The sequence below is a fragment of the Lagopus muta genome, chromosome 3 (genome assembly GCF_023343835.1).
Source record: "Lagopus muta isolate bLagMut1 chromosome 3, bLagMut1 primary, whole genome shotgun sequence".
Lineage (NCBI taxonomy): Eukaryota > Metazoa > Chordata > Aves > Galliformes > Phasianidae > Lagopus > Lagopus muta.
In genome coordinates, this window is record NC_064435.1 from 45,936,547 (window position 1) to 45,955,074 (window position 18,528).

Consider the following 18,528-nt stretch of genomic DNA (forward strand, 5'->3'; position numbering starts at 1 on the left):
TCCTGCTATTGTCCTGCTGCTGGCCTGAAGCCACACATGTTGAGAAGAACATCATTGAGGGGGTCTAAAGCAACACAATGTGTTTGCAGTTCTTTTCAAATATCTTTTGAGCACTTTTTCCCTCCCAAAAATATGCATCCCCTGCACTTGTTATATAAAAACAAAAAACCAAAACAAACAAACAAACAAAAACCCACTAAACCAAAACATCACTACCACAATGAGAAGATACTGAATACAGAAGACCTTACATATACAGCCATCAGGAGCTCTTGCTGGAACACCGTAAGGACGATAGTAACCTTTTGCACACTTCTCACAGTTAACACCAGCTGTATTATGCTGTGCAAAATAAAACAGGAGGAGAATATGAACTAAAAAAGGGAACTTGGAAGGAGAATTAAGAAACAATAACATCCTTAACACTCTTCCTATACACAACTAAGAAAGGATCATCTCAGGAAAAGGAAAAAAAAAGAAGTATTTACACAATAAGTACAGCATTTGTCATTTAATGCTCTTTAACTACTTCATCTGTACAGCTTTCTGTATTGCAGTACTCTCACATAAAGTAGCCAAATTTTAACTTCAAATCAGGAAAATGAGCTACTTAACAGAAAATAATTTCAATTTTGTAATAAAATTCCTCCTTTTTACACTATCACTATATTTATTTTATACTGCTTTCTGTTTTGTTTTTTGCAACATGTACATCATACAGACAACTGCATGGAGCTTTCCTCATGCTATTATTTCTTATGAATACACTATCCAATATTAGCAACCTCAATATAATCCAAAACCTAAGCAGTCTACATGAAACACAGACAAAATAGTTATTCCATTACAAAAATATGCATTTCTACAAATATGTTTTAGAAACACAGAAAAAAAAACATCATACGTATTTTGAAATACAGCAAAAATACATCTCAGGTGAAAAAAAGTCCTGAGTAAAAAAAAATAAATTGTAACTCCTGTAGTAAAGCTCTCCCTCATGGTGAAGGTGACAGGAGCATGCACCAGTAATGGCATTCATAAACTGAGCAATTAGGAGTCACAAAACACCAGTGGAGTCAGTCTCATGAGCAAGGGATGAGAGAAGGTTGTAAATTTTGCTTTGGAGCAAGCAAAGCAGCAGACATCTGCCCTCAGCCCCCTCGTGCTGTTTAGTTCCTCCTCAGGGTGTGCTGCAACACATGGCTGCAGAGACTAAATGGTTCAGCTGGCTGGGCAGCTGATGAGCAAGGTACTCAGTATATTGCTATTGCAGTTGGTGTTCTCACATTGCTCAATAGTCCGAGTAGTTCTGCCAGGTGCTTCCTCTAGCACCTCCACAACTGAGTTACTGCTGAGAAAGGCTAACAGTAGATTAGGGAAGGTGATCCTCACATCTCACAGTAGATGGAGACACAACAGCTGTTGCAGCGCGTAGCCTGGCAAGACCCAGTAACACTGCTTAAGACTGCAGAACTACTTGAAGATTGTGCAGCAGTGGACTCAACACGTTGCAGGGCATGTTCTTCAGAGATTCCTAACACCCATGGCACATGAGAGGCCTCATCCTGGACAGAGGTGAAGGTGTGAATCCTGCAGGTGGTGAATGCCATTCTCTGGGTCGGGTGATGAACATTGGCACAGCTTGTTGGTAAGGGTCAGAAAACACAACACCACCACTGATACTGCAATAGGTGTGTTACAGACTGCCTGAACAAGAAGGTGGATGAAGTACTTTTTTTTTGGCAGCTGATCTTGCAATCACAGGCCTTGATACTCAAAGACAATTTTAACCATCCCAATGCAACAGAGAGTAAGCAATTCAGAAGTTAATTTTACTTTATCAAAGGCAGTTTTAGGATGCAGGGGTTTATGAACCTGAAGGAGGAGATACTCTGTTCAAGAAGACTCCCACAAACAAGGAAGAACTGGGAGAACATGTGAAAGCTGAGGGCAGCATTATGCAGTGACCACGAGACTGAATTTTAAGATCCTGAGACATGCAGGAAGGACTAACAAGATAAACCTACCAGACAGCATGAACAAAGCTGTGCACAGAAATGTTGACTGGGAGAAAAAGAACATTTTTTCTGCTCATGCTAGTAAAAAATAATTGTATTATCTTCTGATTGCTTTTTGGATAACACTTGATTAAACTGTGGTAATAAGATGGAAAACACCCTTTTAAATTTTACTAGATATCAACTTTTTTTTTTTGGCTTCTTATATACAGCCATATTTTCAAATGCACAACATGGTAATAGATACAAATCATTATTTGTAGGTTTCATAGGAGAATAGGCTTAATGATAATTTCCCCTTATCATCATACTTCTGAAGACTCAACAACAAAAGGAAGACAGATTTTTAAATCTCTCTGGCTATATTTAACCCAGAAATCACAGACAATTACAAATTTATATTGGTAGAAACCTCAGCAGTTCAGGTGATCCAACCTTACTCAAAGCACAGATAACGCCAGGATTAGATCAAGTCGTTTAGAGTTTTGTATGATCTTTTCTGATAGTAGTCATAGTACTATAAAAGTTACTTAGGATGAGAAGGATTCTTTTACAAGAATGTATTACTCATTAATGACATATAGTGTGAAGTCTCTGACTCCAAATTGACATTTGTTGGTCCAAACCAGCCAAGCCTCTAAGGATGCTAAGGGTCTGAAGCACATGATATGTCAGGAGAAACTGAGAAAAGGGCCTTGATTAGCTTGGAGAGTATACATTTAAGGACAGTACAGTGTCTAGTGGCAGTTTTCTATATCTAATAGGAGGTTACAGAGAAGACAGAGCCATGTCTTCTTAGACATGCATTGCAAGACAAAAGCCAACTGCCACAAGATGCAACTGGAGAAATTCCCACTGAACAGCAACAAAAACTTCTTTAACATAAGAGTACTTAAGTGCTATAATAAATTTACCCAGAAGCTATGCAATCTCCATCCTTGGAAGTTTTCAGAACTGGACTGGACATTTTTTATGCAAACTGATATTACTTGCATCTATCCTTGGTTTGAATGGAACTCTAATCCAAATGACTTCCAGAGGTCCATCCTACAATTCCACATTTTTTCAATACCAAAAACCTTCCTTCTTGGTACCACCTTTGTCCTCCTTTAGTCCTGATGATGAAGGAGAGTTCTCTTCTGTTTTGAAGCGTTTTGCTTCAATAAAGAACCAGCTGGACTGTGTTGGTACTTTATTTAGGAAATTTTACTTCCCCTTATTAAGCAGAGAAATGGCAGACTTCATAATAACAGGAAAGGGAATTTTTTGTAGTTAATTTAATTGTTTTACTGTGTGGCCTTATTTGAATCACATAGAACGGCGCATAAACATAATGTATGTATCATTATACACTGACAAGGAATATTGTATGATGCAAATTATTTTCAGACACCTATTTCCCTACTCTAAGTACAAGTAATAACAGTAGAGGAATGGAGCTATCTAAACTGGCCAGCCTCATAACTATCAGTGCAGGCACAACAACACTATAGTACACCTTCTTCAAAAAATCATTTACTTAAATGACAAAATCTTTTTACCTGGCAGTTAATGCAGACTCCTCCACCTTCATAATGCCCATGAATATTTAGGCTTTCTCGACGCTGATCAACATCAGCATCATAGTAGCAGTCAGTGGCATGTCCATGACAATTGCAGGCTGGAAAAGTAATACTCCAAGTCAGCTTTCATTATCATGCTAGAATTCATAGAAACATAGAATCACCACGATTGAAAAAGACTCCCAAGATCATCCAGTCCAACCATCCACCTACCACCAGTATTTCCCACTAAACTATGTCCCTCACTACAACATTCAAATATTTCTTGAACACCTTCAGTGATGATGACTCCACCACCTTCCTGGGCAGCCCATTCCAGCACCAAAACACTCCTTCAGAGAAGAAATTTTTCCTAACATCCAATCTGAACCTCCCCTGGAACAACTTGAGATCATTCCCTTTAGTCCTACTGCTAGTTATGTGGGAGTAGAGGCCAAACCCACCTCACCACAACCCTCTTTCAGGCCACAGTAGAGAGTGATAAGGTCTCTCCTGAGCCTCCTCTTCTCCAGACTGAACAATCCCAGCCACTCCCCATCAGTCTTGTGCTCCAGACACCTCTGGAGTACAAGTTGCCCTTCTCTGGGCAACTTGTTGTTTTGTTGCCCTTCTCTGAACACACTCCAAGGCATCAATGTCTTTCTTATAGTGAGGGGCCCAAAACTGAACATAGTACTCAAGTAGTAGCTTCGCTAGTGCTGAATACAGAGTGCTGATAACTTCACTGCTGCTGCTGATAATACTATTTCTGATACAAGGCAGAATGCCATTGGACTTCTTCTTCATCTAGGCACAATGCTGGCTCATGTTCAGCTGAATGTTGACTAACAATTCCAGGTTCATTTCTTCTGCAGTCTTCCAGCCACTCCGCCCCAAGCCTGTAGCATTGCCTGGGGTTGTTGTGACCAAGATGCAGGACCCAGCACTTGGTCTTGTTGAACTTCATCCCATTGGCCTCAGCCCAGCTATCCAGCCTGTCCAGATCTTTCTGTAGGGCCTTCCTGCCTCCAAATAAATCGACACTTCGTCCCCCGTTAGTGTCATCCACACATTTACTGAAAGTGCACTCAATACCCTTAACTAGATCAACAAAGACTAAACAGGCCCCAGTGCTTACTTCCTGGGGAATGCCACTCATGACATCATCAGATTCAACTCCATTCATCATCAATACAGCAGAGGTGAAAAAAACAACTAGATTATTTATATATACAAACGCTCATATGTTTTGTAGTACTCTCCAGAGCACATATTTACCTATCACCAACTAGATTTCCATGCTAGAAACACAGGAAGATCATCTACACATGAGGAAGACATGCTGCTAGGCTTTTTAGAGAAAAAAATAGTTGTACCATCTCAAAACTATATGCATAAAAGCAGAACTAGAAATCTCCAGATGTATGGTCTCAGCAGTTTTGAAAATACACGAAAAACATGTTCAAATGCTTATTCTATTTTTCCATTTCCAAAAATACCTCTGGGTTGATGTATCTGCATTCACTCATTCACTATGTATTTATTTCAAATAAACACTTATCTATAAGTTATACATATTTAAATAAAAAGATATACACAAAAGGAACTCACATAACCATAAATAAAGAGATATCAACAAATTTAGCTATATATTTATCCAGCTGCTGTTCTCTTAATGGAGAAGTTTTAAGTATAAATTCATTCTAATGCCTGAGAATTTTGGATTCAAAAAGATGTACTGTCTGAAAAAACACAGTATAAAGAACAGTAACAAGAGTAATAATAATAAATTGCAATGTTAAAAAGGACAGAATTAAGTGATTGAGAAAATGAATTTTCCCCAGTTTATGGTTGTTTACAGCCTCAGCTGTGACAAATTTTACTTTGGGTACTACGTGGTTAGTTCATCTCCTGTATTTTCCTTCCTATTAAGCCAAGTAAAGGTAACAGTTGAACTCACAGAGGATATATACATGTCACTCCATCTCTGAATAATTGTTCTGTTACATTTTTGATTCCTTCCAACAGATGTTTGTATTGCAGTGCTCAGAAGAGACTGAAGAGACGGAAAGACACATATCTGAGAGACTTTGCTTCTAGGCACCTTAATGTCATTTGCAAATGCCCTGGCCTAGGAAGATCACCTACTGAGAACATCTGAGATGTTTCCGCTGATAGCTTGTGGTGTTGTATATGCATCAGCTGGCTTTACCAATCAAGGTGGGAGACCTAAAGCTAGAAAATCCCTTACTGTTTTAACTTTGGCCAAAAGGCCAAACAATACAAATTCCAGGACTAGCCCAATGTTCACGACAGGCTTGTAGAAGAGAGTTAAGTTGACAAATAGCTCTACATTTTTATTAGATCCTACAAGTACAGTTTGAGTAAAGAAAACGTATCTAATTTACAATAGATCTGCTGTATGTAACTTGTAATTTGGTCATCATGGAAGATATTAGTCAGAATTAATCTCTTAATTTTGGTGCCTTCATTCAAGGAAAGCTCTGTCTTCACTGAAACATTCCAAAACTGGAATACAATACTCATAATACAATTATGAGTAAGAATGAACCATAACAATAAACAAGTAGAACAAATCAAAAGCAGGACCATGGTTTTAACACAAACTTACCTTATTTCCTTTTTTTTCTTGCAAGAACAACAGGAAATTTTTTGAAAGAACCCAGGAAAAAAAAAAGGCTTCCAGAAGTATCTGGATGCTATGTAAGCTTTTATTACAAATGCTAAGAGAACCTTCCTAGGAGTTCCTCAACTTCTGACTTTATAAAGCAATGGACTTGACACTTGGGAAAACCTTCCCTTTGCCTGGACTAGGGGATAAGACAATCTGGAAAAAAAAGGATTCCTGGAAGTGCTTCAAAACAAAACAAACAAACAAACAAACAAAAAAAAAAAAGGTGAGAACTCTGGCCCTATTTCATGATGAGGGAAGAATTTCCTCATAATGTATCCTACCAAATACTATTCAAATCACCTAGTACAACTGGGAGCATGACTCTTGGAAAACCCATTCTCCAAGCACTGTGTGATCGTACAGACAAAGCTGGGAAACTGAATCATTCTCTGCATCTCCTCTATGCCCTTATGTCTTAATAGCTTTGGACAAGGAAGCCTTTTCATAGAAATTGTCAAAAACAGAGCTGAGGAAAATGATCAGATTCCCTCATGGTTTGCTGCCAGGAACCAGATAGGTCAAGCTTAGGTTCCCTGGCTGGGTTTTGACAAATAAGATGTTGGCTCAAGATATTAAGTCAGCAAATAAAAGAAGCAATCACACAGGAGGGGGGAAGAAAAAAAAAAAAAAAAAAAAAAAAAAGTGATTGCTGGAAGGAATTTAAAGGAATGAAGATAGGATGTTTTTTTCACCCTCAGCCCAACTGCCAGACAAAATGAGGATCTGTGCACAGAAATGAACATTTCCCTTTCTCTGTACTGTGAACAAAAGCTCTTTCTAGCCAAATCTTCTGTGAGCTACACACAGCTCACAAGTATGTCTGTTAACACTGATGAGAAACAATTTGGTCAAAGTAACATTTTCTCTAGCAGGTGAACATAAACTTCCTCTACCTCACAAAGCAGCTTCTTACAACTTTGAGCCATTTGGTGACCCACACTGTTCTAGGAAACTTATAGAGACTGGCCCCATCTCTTCGAGTTCCCACCAAGCTCTTCCAGCTCCCCTAAAGGAATCTCAGGCTGCTGGGAAGTTAATGAAGCTGTTTTAATTCCTTCACTACCAGCTTCCACAAGAGGCCTGCACCTGGCCAACATTCTCAGCAAATCAGCTGGAAGTGCTAGAAGCAATCCATTCTAACAACCATATTTTTTTCAGAGGCAGTTAGAAGCTAAGCTGTTTTGGCTCTGAATCTTGCAGGTGAACTTTTATAAACTCATTCTTTCAAGGACGTGACATTATTTATACTCTTTGTCTATCTCTTCCTGACAGAAAGTATTTTTCTTTCAAAGAGGGGAATTCAGATGAGGTTTCAAATATTGTCCAAAAATTGAGTCCCAACATGCCTATCTTGGATCAAACGTTTTAATAATTTATTTATTTTTTTCCCTCCTCTCAACACTCTAAGCACTGCAATTTAGATTCAACAGGTAGTCTCTTTATTCCTCAAACTAATTACAGAGGTACATCTATTTGGCTTTCAGATAAGCCTCCCCTGCTAACGGTTTGTACCCACAATCTACAATAATCTTACAGACAAGTTAAATAACTTAGGCCAGACATCAGGTAAACCAGATGCTACCAAGACATTTGCTCAGAGCAGAACATGCACAGAGATGGCTAGCACCGTATCACAGACACTGTTTTCCAGTCAAAAAGACGCACAACACTCATGTCTGACACTACATATCCCTCAAGGAGAAGACGGTCCATGTGGTCACTCTTTCACTTTTACATTTTCTTTAACAAAAGGATTAAACACATGAAAGATGGAAAAAAGATCAAGGGGCTTCTCCAGCTTGACTGTTCAGTCTGTGGGTCTAAAGCACTTCAAACTCCTTAACAAAGAGCACAGAAAGAAAGACATGTGGAGGGGACTCCTCAGCAGGAACATCTTTGTGACCACTTGCATCAGGTCAGCAAGGGGCAGCTGCTGGCTTGAGAAGGGAGCACAGACCAGACCCCTGTCAGTGTTAAAATGACAGGAAGCTCAGAGTAGACTGCTTATGAGCCCAAGACAAGCAAGGCAGAAGTATTGCACTGATTTATGGGTAACGTGTAACACTGCCAAAGTAGGACTCTACTGCTGAAAGGATTTTCAGATGCATTTCATGGTTATTACATTGTAAATTTAGGAGTCTTTGGAGAGATGACATTTTGCACTGGTTCCTGAAACAGTGAGCATGTTCAATTCCCAAAGGACAGATTTTCTTCTATAAAACTGTTTTATGAGAGAAACTTTTGAACTGTGTGCCTTCATAATATTAAAGATATAGTAGCTACAATGACAAGACCAATGAATAACTCAGATCCTCTTCCCAACAAAAGACAGCAAAGACTGTATCATTATGTCTTACAATTCCCAGCTGCAAACTCTTAATGAATATTTCATTGTTTCATAAGGGGGACTGCCTACATCTTGCTACACTTCACTAAGTACTTCTTATTCCCTCCAAAAACAAAAATTCATGCCACACAGGTAAACCTACAGAGTACCCTCTGCTGACAGTAGCAAAAACTAGAAGTCACAGCAAGAGTTCTCCCTTGACACATCAAGTTAGAGTGACCTGTTTGCAAGTTTAATAGAACTAAGTATTTATGCAGTCTCTCTCTCTCTTCTGAATACAAAGACCTTTGGCAACGGGGAGGCAAGTTTCAAAGCTGTACAAGATGCATATAATCTCTGCTCTGCTACGGAAGACCCATGGTTTGTCAGCACAGTGACGACTAGGTGGAGATGTTGATTTAACATACTACAGGACCATTTCCACTTTGCTTATGCAATATTCTCACAGGTATGATGATATTCATTGTTTAATGAGAAGAGAAAAAACACAAATAATTTTCACTGCATCATTTAGTCCTTATTGCTGTGTGGAAAGAATTTTCTCGGTACCGAAAAAAAAGTGTCCAAAAAAAAAACGTGTGCTAGGTACTCACCACGGCTAATTCCTACCCACTCAAAGTCCCTTTTAAACTAACTTATTTTTGACTACTCACGTTCACATATATTTGTGTTCCCAGCTGTCGCAGGTTGCCACTGTTTCTGATTATATCCAGGGCAGCAGTGGTCGCAGGTTTCCCCACAAGTGTTATGCTGACATTCACAATGAAACCTACAAAATACAAGTCGCTTATTATACTGAAGTTGGATTTTATTTTTTCTTAATCTTTTTTTTTTTTTCCTTAATCTTTTTGCAGTCCAAGATTCACATGTATTGTGAAAAGGACATAAGTTTACGTGCAGAGAATTCAAAGAGTGATAATAGAGCACAGTAGAACTTGCTTGTAATTATTCATGACTGGTTACTTTAATTATATGATTACAGGCTTGTTAGCATAAACGAGTTATAGAGAACATGTATCACTGGATTCAATAGACTGGATTAAGAAACCTTACGCTAGAATATTAAATTAAGCTAAATCAATAGCTTAGGATGTACCCTATTTTAATTTCATTCCAAGGCTCAAGCATGTTGACCTACAGTAAATCAAAACATCTATCCCTTTTCTATGCATGCTTTCATCATTTTTCAGTTATGCTTGGCTTACAATTACTGTCTTTATTAAACCACAATAAGAAGTCCACCTTGTTACATTTAAAGTAGCTCATACTATTCATCAAGAAAACATACACCATATTTATTTTGATTTAGTTGAACAGCCTCCGTAAGTGCAGGCTCTTATTATGAGCTAGGTCTTATTATCATGCATAGCAACTGAGTCCTAGGAGTAACAAATAGACCCCTGAGACTGGAAAGGCTTTTCCCCATTATCTGCGTAGCCTAATAACCAAGGGGCAATATAATTTTAGTGTGTGATCATTCTTTTCTGGTAGATTTCACACTTTCTGCACTTACTTCTCCCCAGCATAGGCATCTGAAAAGTACTCATTTGCCCAGTTATTCTTCAGTAGAAAGCAATTTAAATTATTACATTACATTGATTGTTTAAATGCCACCATGGATAAAAGCAACAGCTATTTGAAACTAGGCTCTTAAAATGTTGGAAAGCCTGATTATTCACAGCCATTTTCCTAGAGCAGATGAACCACAAAGGCCTAATCTAGCCCCTTGTGAAATTAATATGTATATCATAAAATTCACAGGGAAAGGGAACTTTCCTATAGATTACAGATAAGTGAATTACTAGCTGTTATCGCTTTTAAGTCAGGCTCACTCACAGAAAAGTACATTTATAAATGAAGGTACAGTAAGATAACATACCCATTCCTTGACGTAAGTATACTCCTGCTGCCAAATGACTGAAATAACATTTTGTTTGCTAATTGCTCATGTATGTGACAATAAAAACACTTCCTAAACAATTAAAAAACTGTAAAGATAATTGTAAAATATCCCAGATACAGCTTTTGCAACTATTATTCTAAACAAATATTATTTAGAGCCAGATATCCAAAGGACAAATAGTCATCAGTCCCAAGTTCTGCTCCAACAAAAGATTCAAGCAGAAAAATGCAGACATTTTTACTAACTTCATGGCTGTTTTCATTAATAAATTAAGAGTACAATATTGAAAGAAATGCGTTACTTTTATAAGTATTCATATAGTCAGATCACTCAAAAGAAGTGCCATTTCACCATCAACAAGGCAAAAGCTCTGAGCAATCTGATCTATCTGTAGATGTCCCTGTTCACTGTAGGGGATGTGGGCTAGATGACCTTTATAGGTCTCTTCCAACACAGATGATTCTACGGTTCTAAGAAAAGGGTATAATTCATTCAGTTTCTATCTTTATTTTTCCAAGTAATTGTCAAAAGCATTGGATCTTGTCTGAGCTCTATACTGTTCCATATCTTGAGTGTGTTCACTTTGTTCATAAGTTGGCCTTCTAATTTCTTCTGTTGGGAGATGATATCAAGCCGTGTTTTCCAGAAAGAATTAAAGGTTTCTAATGAATTATTAAATCTTATTTCAGATAAAAAGAAAATCTAATACTTATTATTCTCTACTCAGCTCTTGTGAGGCCCTATCTGTAGTACTGTGTCCAGGCCTAGGGCCCCCAGCACAAGAAAGACACAGAACACTTGGAGCGGGTCCAGAGGAGGGCCACTAAGATGATCAGAGGGCTGGAGCACTTCAACAAAGAAAGTTTGAGAGAACTGGGCTTGTTTAGCTTGGAGGAGTCTCCGGGGAGACCCCATTGTGGCCTTCCAATATTTGAAGGGAGCGTATAAACAGGAGGGGGAACGGCTGTTTATGAGGATGGATAGTGATAGGACAAGGGGGAATGGCTTTAAACTGAGACAGGGGAAATTTAGATTAGATATTAGGAGGAAATTTTTCACACAGAGGGTGGTGACACACTGGAACAGGTAGCCCAAGGAGGCTGTGGATGCCCCATCCCTGGAGGCATTCAAGGCCAGGCTGGATGTGGCTCTGGGCAGCCTGGTCTGGTGGGGTGGTTGGCGACCCTGCACATAGCAGGGGGGGGTTGAAAATAGATGTTATCATTGTGATCCTTTTCAACCCAGGCCATTTGATGATTCTGTGATATTTCATATAGAATAGTTCTTGACATGTTTTCACATCAATTATTGTCAGATTCTTGTTTTCAAAATATAATGAAAATGTACATTTGGCAGTAAAAAAAAGGCCATTTGAAAACATTTGCAGGCATGAAATTAACGTCACGCTCACTTTACTTACTGGTATTGGTTTTCAGCGCTTTTCGCGTTACATACTTCAGCATGGCCATGGCAAACACATCGACCACCAATACTGATGTCCTTTATACTGTAGTAATACTATGAAACAAGCAGAGTTATATTTTTGTATAATTGTATGAATATCAACATCAATTATTTCTACATTGTTAGACCTTGCCTATCAGAATTTTAAAGACATCATTTTACAAAGGGGCAAAGCCAAGCAGTCAATAGTCAAATCTGTATTGATGTTATGACTCAGTGCGAGTTCCAGCAAATCGAAGTCAATGCCCATATAGCAACAAAATCCATTTGCAGGTTTGTGCAGCTCACAACAATTGCGTACTGCTGTAGCCTTCCACTCTCCAGCAGCTACGCAACCATCAGTACCTGAGCCCAAAGCTTGCTAAAAGCCAGCTTGATGATGGAGAAGTAAAATACATTATCAGCATCAGTTTGTGAGACCTTGGTCTGGTCAGCAAATAGGACATGCTTGTGTGCGCAGCACTGTTTTGCCCATTCAATCATATGTTGTCACTAAGCACTAGAAACAGTTCTAGAAGATCAATTCTTTGACAAAAGTCACTGCGACTCAAGCTAGATTTGAAATTGTGACCTGAAATCAAACTGCTCTGTAACTCATCCTAATGCCTTTCAGGCATTTAGGCAACAGAAGATAAAAATGTAATTAGTTCAACTCACTAAAAACCTCATTAGCACATAATATCAATAGTAACTACCGTACATATTTTTTGTAGCTGAGAAATTGTTTACTTAATGTACCAAGCAGAACAAAGAGCTGGTTGTAATTTTTGATCTCGGTGTACCTCCAGAAAAAAAATTAAAGGGACAGTTTTAATGCCACTAGTGGATAAAAAGGGTTGAAACATTTTGCAATTTTATCTCCTGTGCTCTCCCATTCACAACATAGCCCATGTAAGAGGCTATACACTGCACTGCAGGTGAAGTTGTCTGGCACAGAAAGAAGCTTTTTCAAGGCTGAGAGCCTTTTCAACTCCCTTGTCTGGCTTCTGTAAAGCTACTTTTTTCTAGGCAGGTGAAAAACAGAAGATGGGAAATGAGATCTACACTATTTTTCTGAACAATCTCTATTCAAATATACAACTTAATTTCTTACTGTGCCTACCATTTTCAGACTGTAAATAAAATCTGTGCTTCCAGTGCCTTCAAGCACAGCTAGAAATAACTACTGTGATTCTTGTAATCATATTTAACTGTTTGGGTTTTTTTTTTTCTGTAGTAAGATTTTTCACAACCAGGTCTACAGTTACGTGCAGCTTAGCAGAGCTATACTGTACTACTAACAGTAGTTGTACTGTTACTGCTTAGTAATAAATCATATTAGTAATAGGCCAAAACAATTAATAGGTCACAGTATAGACATAAAACATACCCTATAAAATTTGATGTGCCATGAATTTAAACCATTAATGGAAGACAGACAGTTACTTGGACAGGATAAGAGAACTCGTCTGGTTTTCATCTGTTTCTCCACTAACTTGAACACTCAAACTTTTCTTAGTAATATTAACTCTTTCCTAGACTTTGAAGGTCTCCATAATGAGAATTTGTTCTCTCTTCTAGCAATTCAATATAACACTCAATGTTTTTTTCATTTGTCCTACATGCCATAGCCATAACATCAAAAGTACCTTACATTAAGACTATGCTCCTTGCCAGGTAAATACTGCATTTACACTTGCCTGTAAGCAACAACTTAAAATTTACTTAAGGCAATAAAGGTACTTAATGTGAATGCTATCAAGAAGCTGGAACATTTTAGTTACTTTTGATGCAGAAACCCACACACATATGCAGTGCCTCACCTCAGAGCTTCCTCTAATTATTACTGAGTCTTCATTTTAAATAAAAAGGTTAAAAATAACAATATAATATGAAGTTTACAACCTCTCTAGCATATGAATTTCTATGCATTGTTCCCTTAAGGGATTTCCTTACATGGGAACAGGACTTCGGCTGTTTAGCTCCAGGGGATAGCCCCAAATTCACTGAAAACTCCTATGCATCTCAAATAATTAGTGTACAAATGGCAACTTTTGAGTACACTCTTTGATTCCTGCTCCTTCAGAAACTCAGGTACTATTTCCTGAAAATCTCTTTGAATAAATAAGAGAAAGCAATGTAAAATAAAGCTGATGAAATCTAGCTCCTCAGCTCTGTGAAAGACAGCTCAGAAGATTTCTGGACAGGCTCCTAACAGTTCCAGTGATGCATCCAATTTCTTTTAATATTTGAAACCAGGAAAGAAGATAGTCTGTTAAAAATCTTTACTTCCCCTCTCTAACCCTGTGCTATCTCAGCCACCTTCTTACCTCAAATGGACCTGAAGAAAATAAAGGGATTTACAGATAGGTCACTGCAAATTCTTTTTTTTTTTTTTCAATGTTGCAAACTTTAAAAAAAGGAATATCGAATACACCTCTGTGAAAAAACAGTACTTACTCTGCGGGTTACAGTAGGGTCTCGTTGAGCTTTTGATATCAAGTGGCCAAGAAGTGTGTTAGTTCTGAGAAAATGAAGGCGGATGTTTGTTGCTTTTGTGAATTCTCGAAGACTAGGGGAATAAGTGAAGTTTTTTGCTCCTGGGCGGCCATTTACCAAAGAGACTACAATCTAACAAGAAAAGTAAGTATATTTTTATTAAAACTTATCAGCTGTAAGTATCAGTACTGGGCATAGAGCCAAGTTTTGATTAATAACAGAACCAAAAGGTTTACTATTGTTTCTGAGCACATTTCACGCTGAAATCAAAACATAAAATGCACCGGGAAAAAAAACCATGTCTTGGACTCTCCTGAATTCTCATTGCTCATATCACACTGCCTTAATAGTGTACCCACAATAGTGATTACACGGAAAGAACACAATTTGACAGGAAAAAAAAAACCAGGAACAGCTACAAATAGTTACATTAACAGTTGATGGTGTCAGTGGAAGTTTTGCCTGAGTGAAAACGCCAGATTTTGGATCTTTTCCAAAGCACATTTATTTTGGGGTTAAGGCACAAACATTCCTGGAAAATATTATTGTTACCAGGTCCAATGCCTGAGAGCACATTAACAGTCTCCTAAGGAAAGTACATGGTGTTACTTTACAAAATCCTTTCACATGAAAGCAGGTTTATCTGACTTCCCAAACAGGTGCTCCAGCACTTCTTTATTTTTGAAGAAATTGGTGCCAGCAGCCTAGCAACCATGAATCTATATTAAATAAGCAATCCAGTGTGCATGTAGACCTCTGAGTAAGAGACTTTGTTTAAAAACAGCCAGACAACAGATTTCTAGTTTCAAACATCTGCAATAATCTGAAGTGTGCACCAGCAATGTTCTTCTACATAAACTGTTGTTGTAAAAATTTTACAGTTACATTAGTAGGCAATATCTACTTTAAACTACAACTCCAGATTCATATGCACAAAACTCTGGACAATTCTGGAGTGGCTTAGATGTGTATTCTCACTGCTTAATGCACAAAACAAGAACATCAGCAAGAGTGAACAGTACAGCCAGGAGTTTAGCTTCAAATGAAGTCACACAAGCCACATTTTTGCTTAGCAAGGAATGGCAACTAAACTAAAAGCAGTACTTTTGCAAGCACATGTAGTATATTATTTTTAAAAATGTAGTATTTTACATATTTTTTTCTTAAATAGTTACTTATTCTTGAATGGTCTACAGCATTTGGTCCCATGAGGAATTCATATGCAGTAAGTTAATTCAGACGCAGAAACCACGCAGAAAATGTAGTCAGTATCTTCAAATGCACATTCCTTAAGAGAGGTAACCTAAACTACAACAAGGAATCCATACATGCGGCCCTGCCCACTGGTGTAAGTTAGAAAAAGTCAGCTCATCCTCCAAAAATTTCACCATCTACTTAAAATCATGGTTATGGATTTATTAATTTAGTTTCAAGCAGTAATAAACCAATAAATTACTTTATGTTCTAGGTTTTTATTTTAACTGCAAACTTCTAAAACTGTTCACTTCCACCATTACACATCATTTTTCTAAAAGCACTTACCTCTCCATTTTCAAGAGGCACAATGCGAGAATACTCTGTAGTGCAAATGACATCGCTATCCCTCCTCACGGGAACATTTGCTTCCTTTCCAAAGCGTTCCAAACAATCTGCTTTGGAGTCTGGTCAAATCAGAGTTATTTTTATATATGAAAATATACACCATTGTTCTAATTTGAATTAACAAAGAAATTTTACCCGAAAGCTCAGAGAACTTCTTCCCCTAATTAAAGAGAAACAACAACTGATTTCTTCACTTAGTGCATAAAAATGAAAATTCCTAAATATAAACTGTAAACTATCATCTATAACTAAACGTTTTTGACACCCGCTGCCTCCATTACTGCTAAAACATTCAGCAAAATACATGGCCTGATTTTCCTGCTACTGGGCAAATGATTAAAGAAACTTGCCTACAAAAGAGCAGCAATGCAAGACTTAATACTTACGAGCAAAATACTGCCAGGGAGTGTAAGTTCTTCCAAAGTCCACTGATCTTTCTAAGATCCAGAGATCTGGACGAGGAGAATTTGCAAACTTGATAAGAATGTAGGCAACATGGAAGAGCTGGTAACAGAGCATACAGAAGTACTATTAGAAGCTTTTTGAACACCTCAGAAGTACCACATAGTAGAACAAATGCTAGTAAATCCCTTTTCTGCTGTGTACAGAGAGAAAGTTATCCTCTGCTGTTTCATTCCCATTAATAAAATAATAGGCCAGATTCCAAGCTGGTGTTCTCTAAGTATTTGTATCAACCCTTCTCAACTGGCATTGTGCTCCAATACACTAAAAAAGCTGCAGTAGAACTGCGCTATAAGCCATCCGTTACATTTCAGAGTGGTTCTGTTCCACATCTGACTGATGGCTTGGGTATGTTAAGGGTATAGTATTTAGCCTTGAAAAATTAGCATCTCAATTCACTTAGATAAAATACTTTTACAGAATCCTGGCACATTCTCTCTGCTTGTTATATTCCAGACATATAACTGTGCTTGTAGTTAAGGAAAATCACATTAATCAAAATACACACACTCTTTACACTGGTATTCCTTTGGCTGTATTTGATAATAATTCAAGTTATCTGTTCCCTCACTACAAAGATATTTCCAGATAATTTTGCCACTTTGTGAGTAGCAAAAGCAAGTCTGTGCAGAGTTTCATGTGTATCAGATATAATGGGAGAGATTTTTATGACTGGCAGATCTTCCATATTCTGAAACCACTCAGAATATGGACGTAGACCGCAAGGCAGAAAGCTCCCAAACACTAAAGCAAATATGGATTTCACATGAAATCCTACTCTAAGTCAAATTTAGTTCATTATTACAAATTTAGATCATTAGATTTCAAACTACAAATATGTTCAAGCTCCCAGTCACAAACTGGGACTGCCATCTGTTGCCATGCCTGGCCCATTCAGCTGTCAGCTAGGACCAATTCAGCAGCTCTCACAGCAGTCAGAGCCACCAAAAGCAGATGCAAATGGCCTATTAAAAAAAAAAAAAAAAGGAGCAGAAATCTTTGTCCCCATCCAGTAGTGTACATGATTTACTAAGTAATGGTATCAAGCAAATTAAATGGCAGTTATTCTGTTGACAAAACCATTCTTTTTCCAAGGGCTAGACATGGTGACTACACAGGTGAAGTAATGTCCTTAAATGACCGACTGAAAGTCCCCAAACCAGATGTCAGAAACAGCTGAATACTTTGAAGACTGTGCTGAAATTTGCTGCTATTGAGTTTCTGATACTCAGCCAAAGTAGCTTCCGCCACTTGACAGCCAAGTGTAAGAGTAGGGATATTGGCCATACAGCCCTTACGTGCAATTCAGTATGGCCATTCAGACTGAAACCGGGTATCCTCACAGAGAAGGGCCACGGTTATGTAATTCCTAAAAGAAAACAGGTTTATGTTCTCAGTTTTGGACAACAGGATCTCTCAAAGCTAGGTCTGCACTGGGCAGGCAACTGCTTACCCGTTAGTATTCTCACTTCCCCTGTGCTTTAATGTCTTTAGGAATTCCATCCTCACATGCTCTATTGAGGGTGGAGGACATTCTGTATCAATCAAATCAGATCAGACTTCATCAAGACAAGCAATTTAGAAAGCTCATGGGGACACAAAAGAAGCATACAAAAAGGCAGGCTGTGTCCTCCAGTGCACTGCTATTTGTAGCCATGTATTAAATCACTACAACAATGACCTTCTACCTACTCTCCAAAAAAGCTGGCAGCACCTGCCTCAGCCTGTCACACATTGTATTCTTTTCCTCTGATGATACTCAAAGTGCTGATACAGCCCATCTCATCTTGTAACAGGTGATTCTATAAGCACAAGCAAAATAATAGCAGTAAATTCTGTTTCCACTGGACTTCTTCACTGCTGAAAAACTGAATTATAACAAATGCTCACTTATATATCAGTGTTACCCAAGACTTTAACCTTTTAAACACACTGAAAGAGAACAGCGGCCAACACGATTGCACACAGTAGTCTCCTATGTGACACAGCTGGATTAACACACTGTGCTCTTCAAACAG

The 18,528-nt window shown here is 38.2% G+C and overlaps 1 protein-coding gene across 4 annotated transcripts in view; it reads right to left on the reverse strand.

Moving 5' to 3' along the window:
- Positions 1 to 18,528, reverse strand: part of LAMA3 (laminin subunit alpha 3) — a 112,747-nt gene that overhangs the window by 81,518 nt on the left and 12,701 nt on the right. For all 4 annotated transcript variants that reach the window (XM_048940780.1, XM_048940781.1, XM_048940779.1 and 1 more), the window contains exons 3-9: positions 16,435 to 16,552; positions 15,989 to 16,107; positions 14,408 to 14,578; positions 11,925 to 12,022; positions 9,255 to 9,370; positions 3,560 to 3,678; positions 252 to 342 (exon numbers count right to left, since the gene is read on the reverse strand). In XM_048940780.1, the coding sequence (XP_048796737.1) occupies positions 252 to 342; positions 3,560 to 3,678; positions 9,255 to 9,370; positions 11,925 to 12,022; positions 14,408 to 14,578; positions 15,989 to 16,107; positions 16,435 to 16,552 (832 nt within the window). The remainder of the gene's footprint in view (positions 1 to 251; positions 343 to 3,559; positions 3,679 to 9,254; positions 9,371 to 11,924; positions 12,023 to 14,407; positions 14,579 to 15,988; positions 16,108 to 16,434; positions 16,553 to 18,528) is intronic.